A 17,558-nucleotide genomic window follows, 5' to 3' on the forward strand; every position below is an offset into this window, starting at 1 on the left:
CACTTGTCTTCTTGGTCGTTTAGGACCTAACGAGAAACAAAGAATTACCTCATAAAATTTCTCAAAGAAGTTTAATGAGGAGCAGTTCCATCTTGTCGGAACACGGAATCCGAGGTCCAAAAGAGGATCCCATTAGAAGTATACATGATATCCTACTCATGTCGTATTGAGGTATCGTATAAGATCCCGAAGATTTTAATTCTCTGCTATCTCTAATTCTCCATGTAGAGACAGAGTATAGCCTTTTACCGCGTTATTGATAGCAGATATATACAAAGGTGATTCTTCTCTTTGAAAGGGAAGAAAACCCGCCATGTGGTTCACAGAGGTATAGGAAGAGGACAGTTTCCCCCACCCAATTCCATCTAGCACTATCCGCAGCCATTCTATGTCTTTACCATGACTATTGTCTTTTACCTTGAAAAACTCCTCTCATTTATGTCTACTTCTGGTCAGTCTGCACGCAGACCAACTCAGAGTGGAGAGGTTTTTCAGGTCTATTTATAATAGATTCTGATAGAATATCCAGACTCTCTTGGAAAAGCCTTACGAAACATGCTGTGAGAAGAACGTGACCTCTGTGAATCCAACCTCTCTAAGGCCAAAATGAGGCATAAAGTATCATCCTCTCTTCCTTTGATGCCCTTTATCATCCTCTCTTCCTTTGATGCCCTTTATCATCCTCTCTTCCTTTGGTGCCCTTTATCTTAAAATCTGTTAAGAATTTATATTTAGGGGAAACTAAAGTTTATTCCCCTTTCTTTAAACTAAAGATGGCGTATATTGCTACCTCTCTGGGATCGAGAATAAGGAAGCAATCTATAGGAATCCTGTTCGCCTTCCACCTTGCGAAGAGATCTATGAAAAAGACTTCTCGCCGGTTTTTTACAACTCTTTCCAATAAATGTTAGACATACGTTAAACAGTTATTATCGTCGATCGAGAAGGTTCTCACAGACGTGCAACATCTTGCAGCGAACTTCTTAAGGATCGTTACCGTTCCCTTCCGTGTCTGTTTTCCAAATAGGTTCTCTTTTGCCAACGCGAACATGGGCGAAAAAAAGAGATTCTCGATGCTCCTTGCGATATGAGCTGTGTAATTGGCTTAAGTGATTAAAATAAATCATTTCATCCTTCCTTGGGATCGACCCCTTTCCAATTAGACGGGGAACGAAATCAGGAACGAATCTTGCCGCTACCGAGCCTGCTGTCAGAGAGGCTACTGGACTCTTAGGTTAATAACTCGCTAAATCGCGAAATTATCTTGGATGGCGTTTCTGGCGCATTGCGCCCGGCTGGCGCTTCTGGCGTTTCTCGAAAGCATGAGAGTATTATCAAATATTGTGCACTGCCGTATTGTAATCCTCTATAATACTGTTACATCGAGGTAAACAGCATTAATCTAGGAAACCTTTGTAAGAATAGTAAGAATTCAGATGTCAGCCATAGAGTTAACTTCGGTATGTGCATATGACTTGACCATACCGTAGTCTTAATGTGAATTCTCTACTACATTCTCTCCTCGTCGAGGCAGAGAGAGAATGGAAAATTTTCTATCTTCGTTCTTTTCGTTAATAAAACGAATTAGTGTTAGACGAAGGAGATCCTAATGAGACGCAAGGATCGAAGAAAATCACTCAAGTTTCCTATCCTTGGACATAAGGCCGTAACCTACGCCTCTATTATTTGAAAGAGCCTCCAATCAAATAATGAAAAATGGTTTGCTGCAAACATCTATAGAAGAGGATGATTTATAATCCTCTTAATAGTAATGAACTAGGAGAAGGAGGGGTGTGCAGGACTCAAGAGACTCTCCGAATTCTTGCAATAAAAGGGTGCTAAGGTCTTGAAATCTGAAAGACCTGCACCCTCATTGACTTCCTAGTCTGATATATCTTTGTGCCATAATGTTGGGAGAAGAATGAGTCATGGTAGAGTCTTGAGGATGTCTGGCGATGTCCACATCGGACGCTCTTATCTGTCCGATTTGTTCGCCTCCAGCGCTAGGTTGGAGACCCGCTCTTCTCTTCATCAGACAATGACGTTGTTCCCTGGAAACTGTTCTGCCTCTGGCGTTTTTTACGCCTGTTTTGGCATTTGGCGCCTAGTTGGCGCTACATTGTCCGAAAGTCCTGAACGTCCACAATAGTTTATCAGGAGACTGGAGAAGGGTGGAAGAAATTCTTCCACTTTGAGCTTTTGGCCTCTCTGGCAAGGGGAGGTGATGCATATTACGAGAATCTTCATCGAAGTTCTCTCTAGAGGGTAAGTAGGTATAATAATAAGGGAGAAATGATATTGTTAAGATACAATAAAGTTTGTTCATACTTACCTGGCATATATTATACTAGCTGTATTCTCCGAAGTCCGACAGAATTTCAAAACTCCCGGCTCACGCAGTGGTCGGCCAGGTGGTTAGTACCCATTCCCGCCGCTGGGAGGCGGGTGTCAGGAACCATTCCCATTTTCTATTCAGAATTTTCTATTCCCACTGTCTCCTGCGGGGAGGTGGGTGGGTACTTTGATTATATATCTCGCCAGGTAAGTATGAACAAACTTTATTGTATCTTAACAATATCATTTTGTTCATGAAACTTACCCAGCAGATATATATATAGCTGAATCCCACCTTTGGAGGTAGAGACAGAAAAGGATTTTGGAAACATATTATATGCAGATGAATAACATCTTGGTTCCTTACCTGTTAGCATAGCTGACTTCGTGATTACTGTCACCCAAGTCTGCTACTGCTTTACTAGAGTCTCCAGCAAGGTAGTGACCTATATAGCTGAGTGAGTTCTAGATGATCTGTCAACGGGAGCGTGACCACAATGTGACTAGACCATTTTGACCATACCGTGAGGGCAACGAAGTAAAAATTCACCACCTGACCAGCCTAACAATTTTCATACCACATCACTTAGGCTAAAGGAAAGGAAGTCCGGCTCATGCGGACGACCTTACAACCATAAAACAATCCATAAAAACTCACCTACCCATTTCCTACAGGGTAGGATGAGTGCTACTTCCAGCCCCCAACAAAGTGTCTGCTGCGACGTATGGTCCAAGCGCATAGCAGTTTTCGTATGTCGTCTTCACATCCCGCAGGTAGTGTGAAGCGAACACCGAGTTGCTGCGCCAAAAGGTGGCACTCAGAATGTCATTGAGTGCCATGTTCTTTTGGAAAGCTACCGAGGTAGATATAGCTCTCACTTCATGGGCATTCACTTTCAAACAGCTTAACATCACTGTCTTCGCAAGATGAATGCGCCTGTCTAATGGTGTCTCTCAAGAAGAATGCCAGAGCATTCTTCGACATCGGCAAATCTGGTCTTCTGACCGAACACCATAAGTTGCTCGAAGGACCTCGACATTCCTTCGTTCTTTGTAAAAAATACATCTTGAGAGCCCTGACAGGGCACAGGACTCTCTCTGGTTCGTGTCCAATGATTTCCGCCATACCCTTGATCTCAAAACTTTTGGGCCAAGGGTTAGACGGATTTTCATTTTTCGCTAGAAACGTAGGACTTAATGAGCAAACAGCATTATGTCCCCTAAAACCAATATGCTTGCTAAAGGCTTGAATTTCACTAACTCTCTTCGCCGTCGCCAGAGTCGTTAGGAAAATAGTTTTCTTAGTAAGATCCCAATTAAAGAGGCGTTCTGAAGGGTTCAAACCGATTTGACATTAGGAATTTAAGTACTACATCCAAAATTCCATGATGGTAACTTAGGTTGAGGAATCTTTATAGTCTCGAAAGACCTTAAAAGATCGTGGATATCCTTATTATTTGCCAAATCAATTCCTCTATGTCTAAGACTACAGATAACATACTTCTGTAGCCTTTGATTGTTGAGACTGCAAGCTTTAGGTCGTTTCTCAAGTAGAGCAAAAAGTCCGCTATTTGGCTCACAGAGGTCGTGGTAGAGGAAATGCGTGTTCTTCTGCACCAGCTCCTCAAACGAAGCCCACTTCGATTGATAGACTCCAAGCGTGGAAGCTCTTCTCGCATTGGCGATTGCTTTTGCAACCGGTCTAGAAAAACCCTCGCTCTGACCAACTTTTTGGATAGTCTGAATGCAGTCAGACTCAGAGCGGGGAGGTTTCCGTGGTATCTCTCGAAGTGGGGCTGTTTGGAGTAGATCGTCCTCATGGGCAATGTCCTCGGAAGTCCACTACATAGGTCATGACCTCTGTGAACCACTCCTTTGCTGGCCAGTAAGGAGCGATTAACGTCAATCTCGTCCCTTCTGACATTGCAAACTTTTTCCATCACTTCTCCCAGAATCTTGAACGGGGGAAATGCGTAAAGATCCATCTCTGTCCAGTCCCAAAAGAAGTGCATCTATTGCTACTGCCCGGGTCGGGAGCACGGGGGGAGCAATACAACGGAAGCCTCTTTGTTCTCGCTGTCGCAAAGACGTCCACTAGAGGACGCCCCCATAACTTCCACAGCTCTCGACACACATCCTGATGCAGAGTCCACTCGGTCGGCAGCAGTTGACCTGCCGACTGAGGAGATCTGCCCGGACGTTCTCCACGCCTGCAACGAACCTCGTTAGAATCGTTACTTTCTGAGTTCTCGCCCATAACAAGATCTCTCTTGCTAGGTTGAACAATGATCGCGAGTGAGTCCCTCCTTGCTTTTTTATGTATGACAGAGCTGTGGTATTGTCTGAATTTATCTGCACTATCTTGTTTGAGACTTTTTCTTTGAAAAACTGGAGTGCCAAGTATATGGCCGCCAGTTCTTTGAGATTTATGTGCCAGAACACCTGTTCCCCTCTCCAGGTGCCTGACACTTCCTCCCTCCCTAGTGTAGCTCCCCACCCAGGTGGTGGACGCGTCGGAGAACAACACTAGGTCGGGGCTCTGAAGTTTGAGGGAAGTTCCTTCCGAAAGCTTCACAGGATCGAGCCACCACTTTAGGTGATCCTTTACCTCCTTTGGGATCCTCAAAATTGTCTCCAAATTTTCTTTGTCCTCCCAATTCTCCTTCAGGAAAAACTGGAGAGGTCTGAGATGTAGTCTCCCCAAGGAAACAAACTTCTCCAGCGAGGAAAATGTGCCCAGCAGACTCATCCATTCCCTCACCGAGCATGATTCTTTCCTTAAGAAGACTGATATTTTTTCTAATCCTTGCTGTTTTTGCCGTCCCTGGGACGGAAAAGCTCGAAAAAGCCACTGAATCCATCTGAATCCCCAGATACACGATGGACTGTGTGGGGATCAGCTGCGACTTTTCGAAAATTCACTAGAAGTCCCAGGGACTTTGCTAGAGTTAAGGTTGATTGAAGGTCCTTCAGACACCTTTCTTTCGACGATGCTCGAATAAGCCAGTCGTCTAGATATAGAGAGATCCTTATGTTTGCAAGATGAAGCCGCCTCGCCACATTCTTCATTAGAATTGTGAAAATCATTGGTGCCGTACTCAGACCGAAGCAAAGAGCTCTGAATTGGAAGACTCTTCCCTTCATGACAAAACGCAGATATTTCTTCGTCGGGGATGTATTCGGGACGTGGAAATATGCGTCTTGCAGGTCCAGTGATACCATCCAGTCGTTTTGTCTTAAGGCCGCAAGCACTGACTGAGGTGTCTCCATCTTGAACGTCTGTCTCTCTATAAAAAGGTTTAGACTGCTCACATCTAAACTGGACCGCCAGCCTCCCGACTGTTTCGGCACCAGGAATAACCTGTTGTAGAAACCCGGGGACTGAAATGTCTTGCTGACTTGTTCTATTGCTTTCTTCTCGAGCATTTGTTCTATCAGATCGTACAAGATCTGTTGTTTTTCTCCCTGGTACGAGGGTGATAGATCTATAGGTGTTGCGCACAATGGAGGAGGCTTCAGGAAAGGTATTTTGTATCCTCGCTCGATGACGTTGAGCGACCAGCTGTCTGCCTCTATCTTCTTCCAAGCTTCTGCAAATAAATGAAGCCTGGCACCTACTGGCGACTGAAGGACTTCCTCCTCATTTTTTACCTCTGGACTTAGACTGAGCTCTGCCTCTAGAGAGTCCTCTTCCTCTAGGAGAAGGTCTAGAGGATGCTCCACCTCGAAAGGGCTTTATTTTCTTAGAAAACTGGGTTCGTGTTGAAGTCGAAGGAATCGCAGGACGTCTAGAAGATTGTGCTAAGAGATCCTGAGTAGCTTTTTCCTGTAGACTTCCAGCTACATCTTTAATCATAGCCTGGGGGAAGAGATGGTCAGAAAGAGGGGCGCAAAAAGCAACAATTTCTGCCTTCTGTGTTGGAGACACTGCTTTGGTAGTAATTTACAGTAGATAGCTCTCTTTTTCAGGAGCCCTGCACAAAAATGTGAAGCCAATTCCTCTGAACCATCTCTGACGGCCTTATCCATACAAGCGAGAACACTGGATAGCTCCCCAAGCTAATTGAGTCTTGACTACGAGACTTAGTGTCAAGCAGCCCCAAACACCAGTCTAAGAAATTAAATACTTCAATTGTCCGAAAAAGACCTTTCAAGATGGTGGTCTATCTCTGCCGGTGTCCATGTTATTTTAGCTGACGAAAGAAGAGACCTTCTTGGTGCGTCAACCAGACTGGAAAAGTCACCTTGAGCCGATGCGGGAGCTCTTAACCCGACATCCTCACCTGTATCATACCAGATCCCAGCCTTGCACCAAGTCTTGAAGGAGGCTGGGCAAAGAAAACTTTCCTTGAGCCTTTCTAGACTCCATCCAATCTTGCACCTTCTTAAAAGCTCTCTTAGTTGAAAGAGACTTTGTCATTTTAACAAATCCCGGAGTCTTATTTGTTTTTGACTAACGAAAACTGAGAAGGAGGCGACCGAGGTGCTGCGGGTTGAAACTCTTCTCCAAATGAATCCCGAAGCAATCGAACCAAAACTTGATAATCGGATGAATCTGCCACAGCTGGTTGATCCTCTTCCGTTTCTTCTGAAATATTACTTAATCCTTCCTCATCTATAGGAGTGACCAAGGGGACTCCCGAAGCTGGTGGTACAAGTCCTTTCACTCCGAGCTTTAATGAAGATCGTTGTTTTGACGGTGCATGGAGCATTCTGAATATTAATATCTAAAGATTCAGATTAAAGCGTACAAATTCCTTGCTCATTCTCTCGATTGGGAGTCCCTTCGAAAAGCCGATTGCAGTTGAGGTTCCATACTAATACCTTGCTGTGATACCTGATGGATATGCAACAAAGCGTCCGTTTGAACGTCTCGCTTGGTATCCGTCCGAGCGTCAAGCTTGGCGTCCAGCCGAGCGTCACGCTTGGCGTCCAGCCGAGCGCCCCGCTTGGCGTCCAGGTGAGCGTCACGCTCGTCGCTCAGCCGAGCGTCCCGCTTGGCGTCCAGGTGAGCGTCACGCTCGGCATCCATCCGAGCGCCACGCCTGGCGTCCAGGTGAGCCTCACGCTCGACGTCTGTCCGAGCGTACCGCTTGTCTAAACAGGTTTCCCTGTGAACACTCCGCTCCTTCCAAGCCGAACTAGGAGCGTCGAGTTTCTCAGACTGTATACGGCCTCGTTTCGTAATCATAGGATCGTCCGTTGTTTCTTGTATAAAGCGAGCCTCGAGAGTCTGGGGCGAATCCTCGTCAGGAAGTTTTTCATGCCCTTTCTCCAACTGCAGTGAGACGTACGAAATCTAGATTGAGTACTCACAGGCGAAAGAGACGATCGGTCCACCCGTGCGGGAGAGACCTCTAGATCTTTTAATCGTAATCTATTATCTTTTCTTCTCGGACGCATTTCTGATTCTCTCTCAGCCAGCAACGAAGCAAGTTGTTGTTGCATCGACCTGATAACACTCTTAGTAGAAGATTCTTTTTCAGGAGAAAAACTGATCCTATGAGAAGGCGAGGGGCGAGGGGAAGCCCTATCCCTTCTTACAGGACCCGTTCTAGTTCTCTTCTTAGAACGACTAGGCCGCTCCAAGGAGTCCTCGTCAGATGACATCATAATTCTCCTTTGAGGAGTCCATGCAGCAAAACTCTCCGGTGAAGACCGCAAACCAACAGGGGAAAAAGGACGTGAAGGCCTCTTCTTCACTGCGTATCGAAGACTCTGGCCGCCTGTGCGACACCTTGAGTCTTCGATCTTTTTTGCGGTGGAGAGTAATCCAAGTCTCGAGGCGAAGCCCGTAACGAAGAAGCAGCGCAAAGAGACTCTGCGTCCTCCTCTGAGCGACTACTGACGATAGCCGCCTGTGCGACATTTAACGTCATAGCTCTCTTCAGAGGACGCGAGCGTCTTCTCATGCTCCAACTCCTGTTAGGGGAGGACGCCTCCGAGGACGAAAAGCACTCGCGGAGGATACGCGCACTCGCACACTCTTTGGCAGCCTGGGGATCGTCTACAGGTTCTGCCGAAGGGACGCCAGATCGGTGGGGGTTCCCCGTAACCCCCCCTCCTGCGGCTTTCGACATGTCCGTCTTCCTGGGCTTGGAAGTTCGACAGAGGTCCAGGCCTAGAGGCATTATAGGGCCGATCTGACGCCCCCTCCACAACACTGGGGGCACTTTCACTGCACTTTTGTTCGCTAATAATGCTTCTACCCTCCAAAGCGAGCACTTTAGATTCTAGGTTACGTATTGATTCCAGAATCGTAGAAAGGGCATTGTCTTCTACTGATTTTTTAGGGCCCGAAGGCACAACATTTTCAGGGCCCGAAGGCACCACAGATTTAGGTGTACCAACTACTGAATGTATAGTAGGAGAAACCTTACTACCCTTACTTCTACTGACTGATACACTCCTGGAGGAAGATCTCCGTATCCTATCACGCTCCAATTTCCGCACATAGGATTCATAAGCCTTCCAACCCGAATCAGACAGACATTCACACTCCTTACAACGGTCATTTATAACACACGTATGTCCTCTACAATTATTACATATTGTGTGTGGGTCTACCGAACCTTTCGGTAGCCTCACCTTACAACCTTCCATACAACACACTCTGGTGCTAGATAAACTAGTCCCAGACATCTTAGTTACAGGAAAAAACCAAACCAAATTCAAATCCAATCCACTATCAGCGTAAGCCTAGTCACAATCCACGTTCGATAACCAAAAAAAAAAAAAAACAGGATACTCAAGTAACAGAGAAGTTTCGAAAATCCTAGACGGAGGTGTTGAAAACAGTTGTTATCAACACCGGCGACAGAAAAATTCTGAATAGAAAATGGGAATGGTTCCTGACACCCGCCTCCCAGCGGCGGGAATGGGTACTAACCACCTGGCCGACCACTGCGTGAGCCGGGAGTTTTGAAATTCTGTCGGACTTCGGAGAAATACAGCTATATATATATCTGCTGGGTAAGTTTCATGAACAAAACACTGTTTTAGGATGCCTTTCCAATGGCTATCCTTTGGCAGTCTGGGACGCTCTACAGACCTGCCGGGAGGATAGGTTAGGTTGAAGTTAGGTTGGTTGTATCTTAGTCTACCTTCAAGTTTGTCTTCCTTAATGGGGTGGGGGGGACCCCCTGTTAGGTAATATGTTCTATTAGGTTAGGTTAGGATGAAGTTAGATTGGTTATATCTAAGTATACCTTCAAGTTTGTCTTCCTTTAGTGGGGGGTGGGGGGCGGAGCTCCCCGGTCAGGTAATATGTTCTACTAGGTTAGGTTGGTTAGGTTAGTATGGTCAGGGCAGTTTCTAAGCACAGGCGACACAGGCGGTCGCCTGGGGCGCCATTTGCTTGAGGGGTGCCAAATTACCATCCAAAATTAATATATAAATAAATGAGAGAAGTATTTTACGTGAATTCAAATAAATAAATACAAGTGTAAACGCGAAAATAAATGAAATAATGGAAGTTTAATACTTGATGCAACAGTGTTTAATGTTTCGGAAAAGTTGGCAACACTGGATAGGTAGATGTCGTCAGTATCAAGGAGCTTTAAAACTAAGACAGCCGCCTGCTTGCGACGCCACCTTAGTTAAGTTCTAAGCACCGTGTTTACTCCAATCTTTATTTCTTTATTAAGTCTTCTTAAGTTGTCAACGCAGCTGTCAAGCATTCAAGCTTTTATACTTTTGAGTCTATACTTTTCCTTGTTGTGTATACATATACGTGAGGATGATTTATTAATAAAGTATGTTGTTTTGTTGTGGAACTTGAGATGCTAGTTGTGTTCGAAATTGTTTATGTTATTATTTCCAGCCTGGAGGGAAGGGGGGCGCCGTAACCTATATGTTGGCCTTCCTTAAAGTTTGGCTTTCTTTTAAGGGGGGGGGGGTACGGGGGCGAAGCCCCTCCAGTCAGGTAACATGTTCTACTAGGATAGGTTGGATATACGTATCTTAGTCTACCTTCAAGTTTGTCTTCCTTTACTGGGGTGGGGGGTACGGGTGGGCTCTGCCCCCCGGCCAAGTAATATGTTCTATTAGGTTAGGTTACACAACATTTCATTGCAATATTATTTCCTTTAATAATATACACAATACCTTAGGTTTCATAGAAATAAAAGACACTAAGTTTTACGATTTTACAGTTCTCATTGTCTCTTCAACTGGCCTCTGATTTCTTGTACTGACCGTTCATTACAATATCCTGTTCACATGTGTGTTACGCATTATTGCACATTTTTTTTTTCTTTTCTGAAAATACAATGTTAGTTTACACATACGGTGTGAAATCATCCCCCTCAATGTCCCCGCCCACAATTCTTGTCACCAATGCGTTGCCGATACCTACATTCAACAGATTGTTTAATTTGCATTTTAAAATAATTTAGCAAGAAGTATTCAGTGTTAACACCCCACCCCACACCCCATACTCTCAAAGTGACCGTAATAGTGTTAAAAATTATGTTACGATATACAGACATCGTAATATAATTTTGGGAAACCTATCTGTGTTCGTGATTCGTTTGGTATTTGGCCGAAAATCTGTTCAAGATTCAAGATGGGCAGACTTTCAAGAATAGGAGACGAGGACGAGATCCGGCATGCCTAAGTGCGTATCTGAATTGTACCATCTACCCCTTTAAGGTAAAGTTCCCTAACTATATTCCCCTATTGTTAGAACAATCGTAGTTTAGTAATTTTTAGTTAGAAGTGTTAGGTTTTGTTGGTTAGTTATCGTTATTTGCCACATCCGCTACCCAACGACCCATTGTCATTTAGCCAACTCGTACCTCCTGTGCCCCCAGTACCCCGCCTTCCCCCCAGTGAACATAGGGCTCCGTGGTGGTTGCGGAATTCTAACATGGCGGCTGTGTTTACATTTCAACAAACACTTGGTAGACCGGTCTATAGAAGTATTCCACGGCGATCTAGACTATGGCAGTTGATGTTTTCCTATGTTATTTTACTTGCTTTACAAGAGTTGAAGGGAATATTCTTTTTGTTCCACTGGAACTAAACTTTAATTTACCTTTGAACTCATACGTCGACATGTTGGTACAGTCATGTAGTCTTCAAAGGTAACTTACTGCTTAGTTACAGTCATCCGAATAAATATTACTTTCAAATCTTGTACAGCAAGTAAAATAAAATAGGAAAACGTCAATTGCCATAGTCTAGGCAACCGCTGATTGCTTCTGTAGAAATACCATTTGGAGTTGTAATAAAAACTTCAAAAGCGTTTTGACGTTGTGGGCACAGCGTTGGCCCCCTTTTCATTACTTCGAAAGGAGAGTATAGAGGTCTTGAGCTCCTGTTATCACCACCAACAACTCATGACTGATGATCATCTCCGGTGTCAGGACGTGTTAAAGTACTTTTTTCGGAGGGAGGCCAAAACCTCGGTAGTCAGTGAGTTGGCCAGTCCACTCGATTGTTTACCCTATATGAATTCAGGGGAATTTAGGCCTAAAATACTTAGTATATGAATTTAGGGGAATTTAGGCCTGAAATAAGGCAAAATATATGGCAACCAGGTGGAAAATAGCCTATGGTTCATGTGTTAGACCTGTTAATTTAGGCCTAGACTTATAAGGATGAGGCTTACCTATTCTATGGCATAGAAAAGTCCTTACGATAATTCTATAGGCCTACGCTACGTAACATGCCTTTGATCTGTTTTCGCATAGAGGTACATAACCGCCCAGGGCGGAGCCTTGTGGAGGAAAGGGCATAAATTTTCTTAAATGTATTCAAATTTATCCATATTTAAGTTTATAACTCGAAAAGTAAATATTCCCATAGGCCTATCTTACGGGTAAAGGCCTAAATGAAAGGAGGTCGAGACCCACATGGGATTGGAAGTCTTTTCGTAAGAGGAATTTTAACAAATAAACCGGAAGCCTGGACGAAAATACACGTCGTATTTAATAAATAAAAAGCAAATGTATAATTTATTAATAAAAGGAACCATAAAATCGCGAAACTTAATAAATGAAAAATGAAAAAACGAAACTTTCTACTTTTGACAGCTGGAGGAGCAGGACGGAACGACCTCGTCCTCCGAGGCAGCGACTCGAGTCAGGCCCTATTTTGAAGCCCTTTGGGACTCCCAAAGCCGTTCACATCAGTCAAACTCGGCTTCAAAAGCCGCCTCGCGATACGTACCAAGTTCTTGAGGTCTTGCACGGCTAGGTTCGACATTTTCGAGGAAGGTTTTGTTATTTTGCTCCGATGTCCATCACAATGTAATGTGTACAGACCGGGCCGAAAGACTCGTTTTTGGGGGTTCATGGACTTCCTCGGTTTGTTGTTTTATTCTTTTTAGTTAAAAATTTAATATTTTTACAATATATTTTATCGAAATAAGTGGATTTTTTATATTAAATTAAAATTACGCAAATAAACGTCATACCCACATGACGTGAGCATATAAAACTAACTCGAAGTTACGCTAATATTTTTCGACATTTAAACGATGTATTATATTAAAATGACCGGTTTTTATATATTCAAATTAAAATTACGTAAACAGCAATTATATATGTATGCCATGAGCCTTAAATTAAATCTGATTTATGAGATAAGAAACGCAACTTAGCCAGATACCGTTGACGGACGGAGCATATTACGAGTAGAGTTTTGGGATTTAACTATATATTATATTCAGATTAGTTGCTTACATTTAGCACATTAAAATTACGCTAATTAAAAGAATATCTTATAAACACGATATTTTAAAATGAAATAGAAACTGTTAGATAAGAAACGCGCCTTAGCAGGATGCTAGTCACCGAGCTTATTTTAAGTAGACGTGCGGTATCCGTCTAGTAAAATGTGGATTTTAAAAGCATGTTTAAATTACGATCTTTTGAATGAAATGTATGCCGAAATTACTGATCTTCACAACTGCCGTGTAAAATTTGAAGGAATGTTCTCCTTTCTGGGCTAAAAATGTCGTCAAACTTTCTGATGCAACATCTGCCTTTCGTCAGGTATGAAAAGCACTCACGATCAAAACGAATTCTTCGTGACATGCTCTATGAGGATTCCTGTGCAATATATTTAATTTTTAACGTAAAACTTTAATATTCTTCGTCGTTTAAAAGTTCTTTGGTAAACATATAATATCGAATAGTTTAGAATTGCGCACATTCTGAATATTTATTATATAATAATTTTTAAAAACTGCAACATGTAGTTACCCACGTATGTGACTAAATCTTTTTTTGTTTTTGTTTATGCGAATTAATGTGCATCTGTATGAAGCATCTAACCTGAAAGAGTTATTATTGTTTTGGTCATTATATATATTTATTTCCTTAGGCATGAACTTCACGTAGCAGGATAAATGTGCTGTTTATTCTACGTGTTTTCAATCTCGTGGGTCCGTCGTGTGATTCTTATATATTTTTGCAATAATTCAAAGTTTCCTAGCACAGGAAATGAACACTTCAATGTCTGAGAGTAACTACGAGTTCGTGACAGGAAGGAACTGTTAATTTTCTTGTTTATACGTGGCTTTGCGGTGATTTAAAATTGAGATCTGTGAACTCGGCTTCAGATATTTAAAGAAATTATGCTATATATTTGCAGCCAAGTTGGGTGGTGATGATCTAACTTTGAAGATTCGCTCGCTGGAAACGCTTTTGAAAATTACACAAATTTCGAACTGTACGTATTACCGGTCGGAAATTATGTCTATATTTAGATTGCAAGAGAATTCCTGATGTCTATGCACGTACACAGATTTTTATATTCCTATTGTGGTACTTCTTGTCCCATTTTCTTCCACTAAAATAAATACTCATTAAGGCCTAATTGCTGTGCAAAAACTAAGACTCGTCACTATCAATGGAAACATCCTATTGTTAGGTTTATGGGGAAATTGTGGTGACAGCGAGACCTCTCAAGAAAATGATGCTATTTCCCATTGTGATGTTTTGATGGTAAAGTTTCCAGTGCAAGGACGGTGACACAATCATTATCAGCATCGTCCGTTATTGGGTCTAGTATTCCGCTTACACGCGTAAAGAACATTCTTGGTGAGTTATTGTAGTTCTGTAGTTTTAATGTGCTTATATATATATATATATATATATATATATATATATATATATATATATCTATATATATATATCTATATATATGATATGTATATATATATATATATAGTAAAATTTAAAGAGAGAGAGAGAGAGAGAGAGAGAGAGAGAGAAGAGAGGATTGGAGAGAGAGAGAGGGAGAGAGAGAGGAGCGAGAGAGAGAGAGAGAGAGAGGGGGAGAGGAGGGAGAGGAGTAGAGAGAGAGAGAGAGAGAGGAGAGAGGAGTATATTCTGCTGTGTATGGTATTTAATAATTGTCGTATCCTTTTTTTTTAGAGCTGGAGAAAAGGAGTTTTACGATCACGGTGCTTGTGAATCATGATACCCTGGTTGTCAGTCGCCAGAATGAGAAGGTATAGATTTTGATGAATGAACAAACAGATAAATATATAAACATATATAAACGGTAGTATGCCAGCCCATATAAAGGTAGAAAATATCTCTCATGTTAATAAAGCCAATACTCAGGTTCTTCCGTCTCATAAAATGGCTTTTGATACATATTATTATTAGCTTTCTCAAGAACACCGTACACTTATATCCTGTCTTGAGGCTGACTTCGACAGGCCTATATTTGCATGATTTTCATTCATACAAGCCCTTGCATTGACATCAGGTCTACGAGTACGAAGAGAGGACCAACAACAGCAGTGCTGTGTCCATTTATTAGTCTTCAACGAAGCAACAGGGCGTCTCATGATGTCACGGAAGTTTCGTACTTATCAACCGGCAGATCAACTTCATCTAAGGGCGTGTTTGTCATCTGTGCAACCTGGTCGCGTCCTGGTCGTCGTTGGTTTGGTAATGTTTGTTTTTAAATGTTTTTTGGTTTGTGTTGGTTTGTTGATTAACTGGTGGTTTGTTTAAGATGTAGTGTTGAGATATTAAAGTTTGGGATATTTAGCAAAATCTGCCTGAAAATTAAGAAAATTTTCACAGCTACTGGCCCATGATTTTAATTGTATTATTCAATTGATACGTGAAAATACTGTCTCCAAATTGTAAAATTATTACAAAAAGTATTTTTTTTCTTTTGTTTTGGAATGGAAAATGCTTAGTAAATTATATACACATCTTGCTCAAATCCTGAAACAATGTGTGATCCGACCTCCAGCTTACTCGAGACTCGTGCATGATTTGAAATGTGCTAAAATCTACAGTCAAATAGGGCCTTATAATGTTTCACCAACGAAAATTAAAATAAATGCTCTATATTTTATCAGAAATATTTTTTCTGCATTGTTTAAAATGCACATTATTTATTATTTTTTTTACAGTTTCATTTTAATGAATAAATCATAGATATCCCATCCTAAAATTCTTGTGTCGTTAACTCAATGTCAAATACCTTATCCAGACCTGTTCAGGCTCTTACATAGACCTTTCCTACCCCCTTACGAGAACAACAACAACAACAGCAGCAACAACAAAGTAGTTTGTAGGCTTACACCCCGAATACTTATTTTTATAGATGGACTTCCTGACCTTCCTAGCACCTGATGGAGAAATGTCTCTGCGGAATCTTGGTTCTTCCATGCTTCACTCAATGGCGCTTGGCGAACCATGGGGAATGATTGCCATAGTTGGTGAGGAACTGTTAAACAAGGAAGCAACCTCCAATTTAAAATACGGGGCACATAAAGCAGTAGAGAAGAGCAGAGTCGTTGCAGAGACCGTTGCCACCAGAGCCATTGGTTCCTCAGAGAAGAGGTTGTGGTTAGAGGCCACTTTCTTCAGAGCAGAGAGAGGTGAGTTTGTTGTAAGTTTTCACAAATTTTTATAATTATCAAACTTTCCAACTTTAAATTTTTTTAAGCAAATGCAGGTTTCTCTAAATAATTTCTTTAATGAATACAAGCTGAAATATTTGCTTTAAGTAGTTTTATGAAATTTTATTGATTTGATTTTGTGATGTCATATTTATTCATAAAAAAGTTATTGTGGTGAACTTATTTAATATACAAAATGGTCTTGTTTTAAGGTTTCCGTTCCACTACGGGAGAATTAAACAAAGTTCCATGAAAAATTTATTCAGTATGAAGTAATCTTTAGTAATGTTTCAGTTTAGTAATGAATGATAATACTGGTCAGTAATTTTTTGAACTCAATTAGTCTGTTTCACACTTTTATGACAATCTTAGCTAATCACCCACGACCTTATCATTTGTATATATATTAGGTCACCTACTTTCCTTTCTACATCTTGATATGATGACTTGTTATCATTTATTTATTATTTTTGCCCTTGATTTATCACATTTCGAAGCAGGGAGGAGATGCAAAGGTACCTTTTCTGAGCTGGGAAAACGGCAGCTGCATTTCTGTGATAGATACGAGGGCTATGGAGACCTTTGCCGGTGTGACAGACTGTATGTTCCTCATGAACAGATACCACCAGTTAGTAGCCTCTCTCTAAACAACCTGCATGTATTTGAGTCCACAGTAGGCCTATGTACTTTATCATTCTGGTGAGAAAATGCTCTCTCTCTCTCTCTCTCTCTCTCTCTCTCTCTCTCTCTCTCTCTCTCTCTCTCTCTCTCTCTTTTCTCTCTCTCTCTCTCTCAGTTAGTACATACTGTTTAATTCTATATCCATTCAAAAAATTTGTTGCGTATTAGTAGTGCATTTACACAAATACCGCAAAAAATTAATTTGAGATAATGCAAAAGTTATATGAATGGTATAGTCAGGTCACTAAAGCCTTTTTTTTTCTTCTGTGAACTTTTTTCAACTTAGAAAAGCTGTTTATGGCATTTTTTTTTAAAATTCCTGAAAACATTGTTTTTTCTAACTTCCAGCCTTCCATACCCATGACAGAAGACATTCCTGTTGTTATAGTCACTGGCAAACAAATAGCCTTTCCAATCTGCTACAGGTAATTATGAGTACCAGTTTTTTTTTTCTATGAGCGCTTTTTTTTTCAGTGGCGTACCGATTTCTATGAAAGCGCCTCCAGTGGGTGGTTGGTATGGTATTAGCGTCCCATCTCGGAGGTCGCGGGTTCGATTCTCGGCCATTCCATTGAGGTGTGAGAGATGTGTATTTCTGGTGATAGAAGTTCACTCTCGATGTGGTTCGGAAGTCAGTAAAGCCGCTAGTCCCGTTGCTGAATAA

At 41.9% G+C, this 17,558-nt stretch overlaps 2 protein-coding genes across 2 annotated transcripts in view; one reads left to right on the top strand and one right to left on the bottom strand.

The window, feature by feature from the left end:
• LOC135203767 (eukaryotic translation initiation factor 2 subunit 3-like) overlaps positions 1–12,656 on the bottom strand; it is a 24,429-nt gene extending 11,773 nt beyond the window's left edge. Inside the window, exon 1 of the mRNA XM_064233728.1 lies at positions 12,508–12,656. Coding sequence (XP_064089798.1) covers positions 12,508–12,633 — 126 coding nt within the window. The 5' untranslated portion in view covers positions 12,634–12,656. The remainder of the gene's footprint in view (positions 1–12,507) is intronic.
• The window catches only part of LOC135203469 (protein O-linked-mannose beta-1,2-N-acetylglucosaminyltransferase 1-like), a 38,471-nt gene extending 21,148 nt beyond the window's left edge, over positions 1–17,323 (top strand). Inside the window, exons 3-6 of the mRNA XM_064233193.1 lie at positions 15,061–15,245; positions 15,916–16,192; positions 16,711–16,841; positions 17,243–17,323. Coding sequence (XP_064089263.1) covers positions 15,141–15,245; positions 15,916–16,192; positions 16,711–16,841; positions 17,243–17,323 — 594 coding nt within the window. The 5' untranslated portion in view covers positions 15,061–15,140. The remainder of the gene's footprint in view (positions 1–15,060; positions 15,246–15,915; positions 16,193–16,710; positions 16,842–17,242) is intronic.
• The last annotated feature ends 235 nt before the right edge of the window (positions 17,324–17,558 follow it).

Source organism: Macrobrachium nipponense, chromosome 36 (assembly GCF_015104395.2).
Source record: "Macrobrachium nipponense isolate FS-2020 chromosome 36, ASM1510439v2, whole genome shotgun sequence".
Classification (NCBI taxonomy): Eukaryota; Metazoa; Arthropoda; class Malacostraca; order Decapoda; family Palaemonidae; genus Macrobrachium; species Macrobrachium nipponense.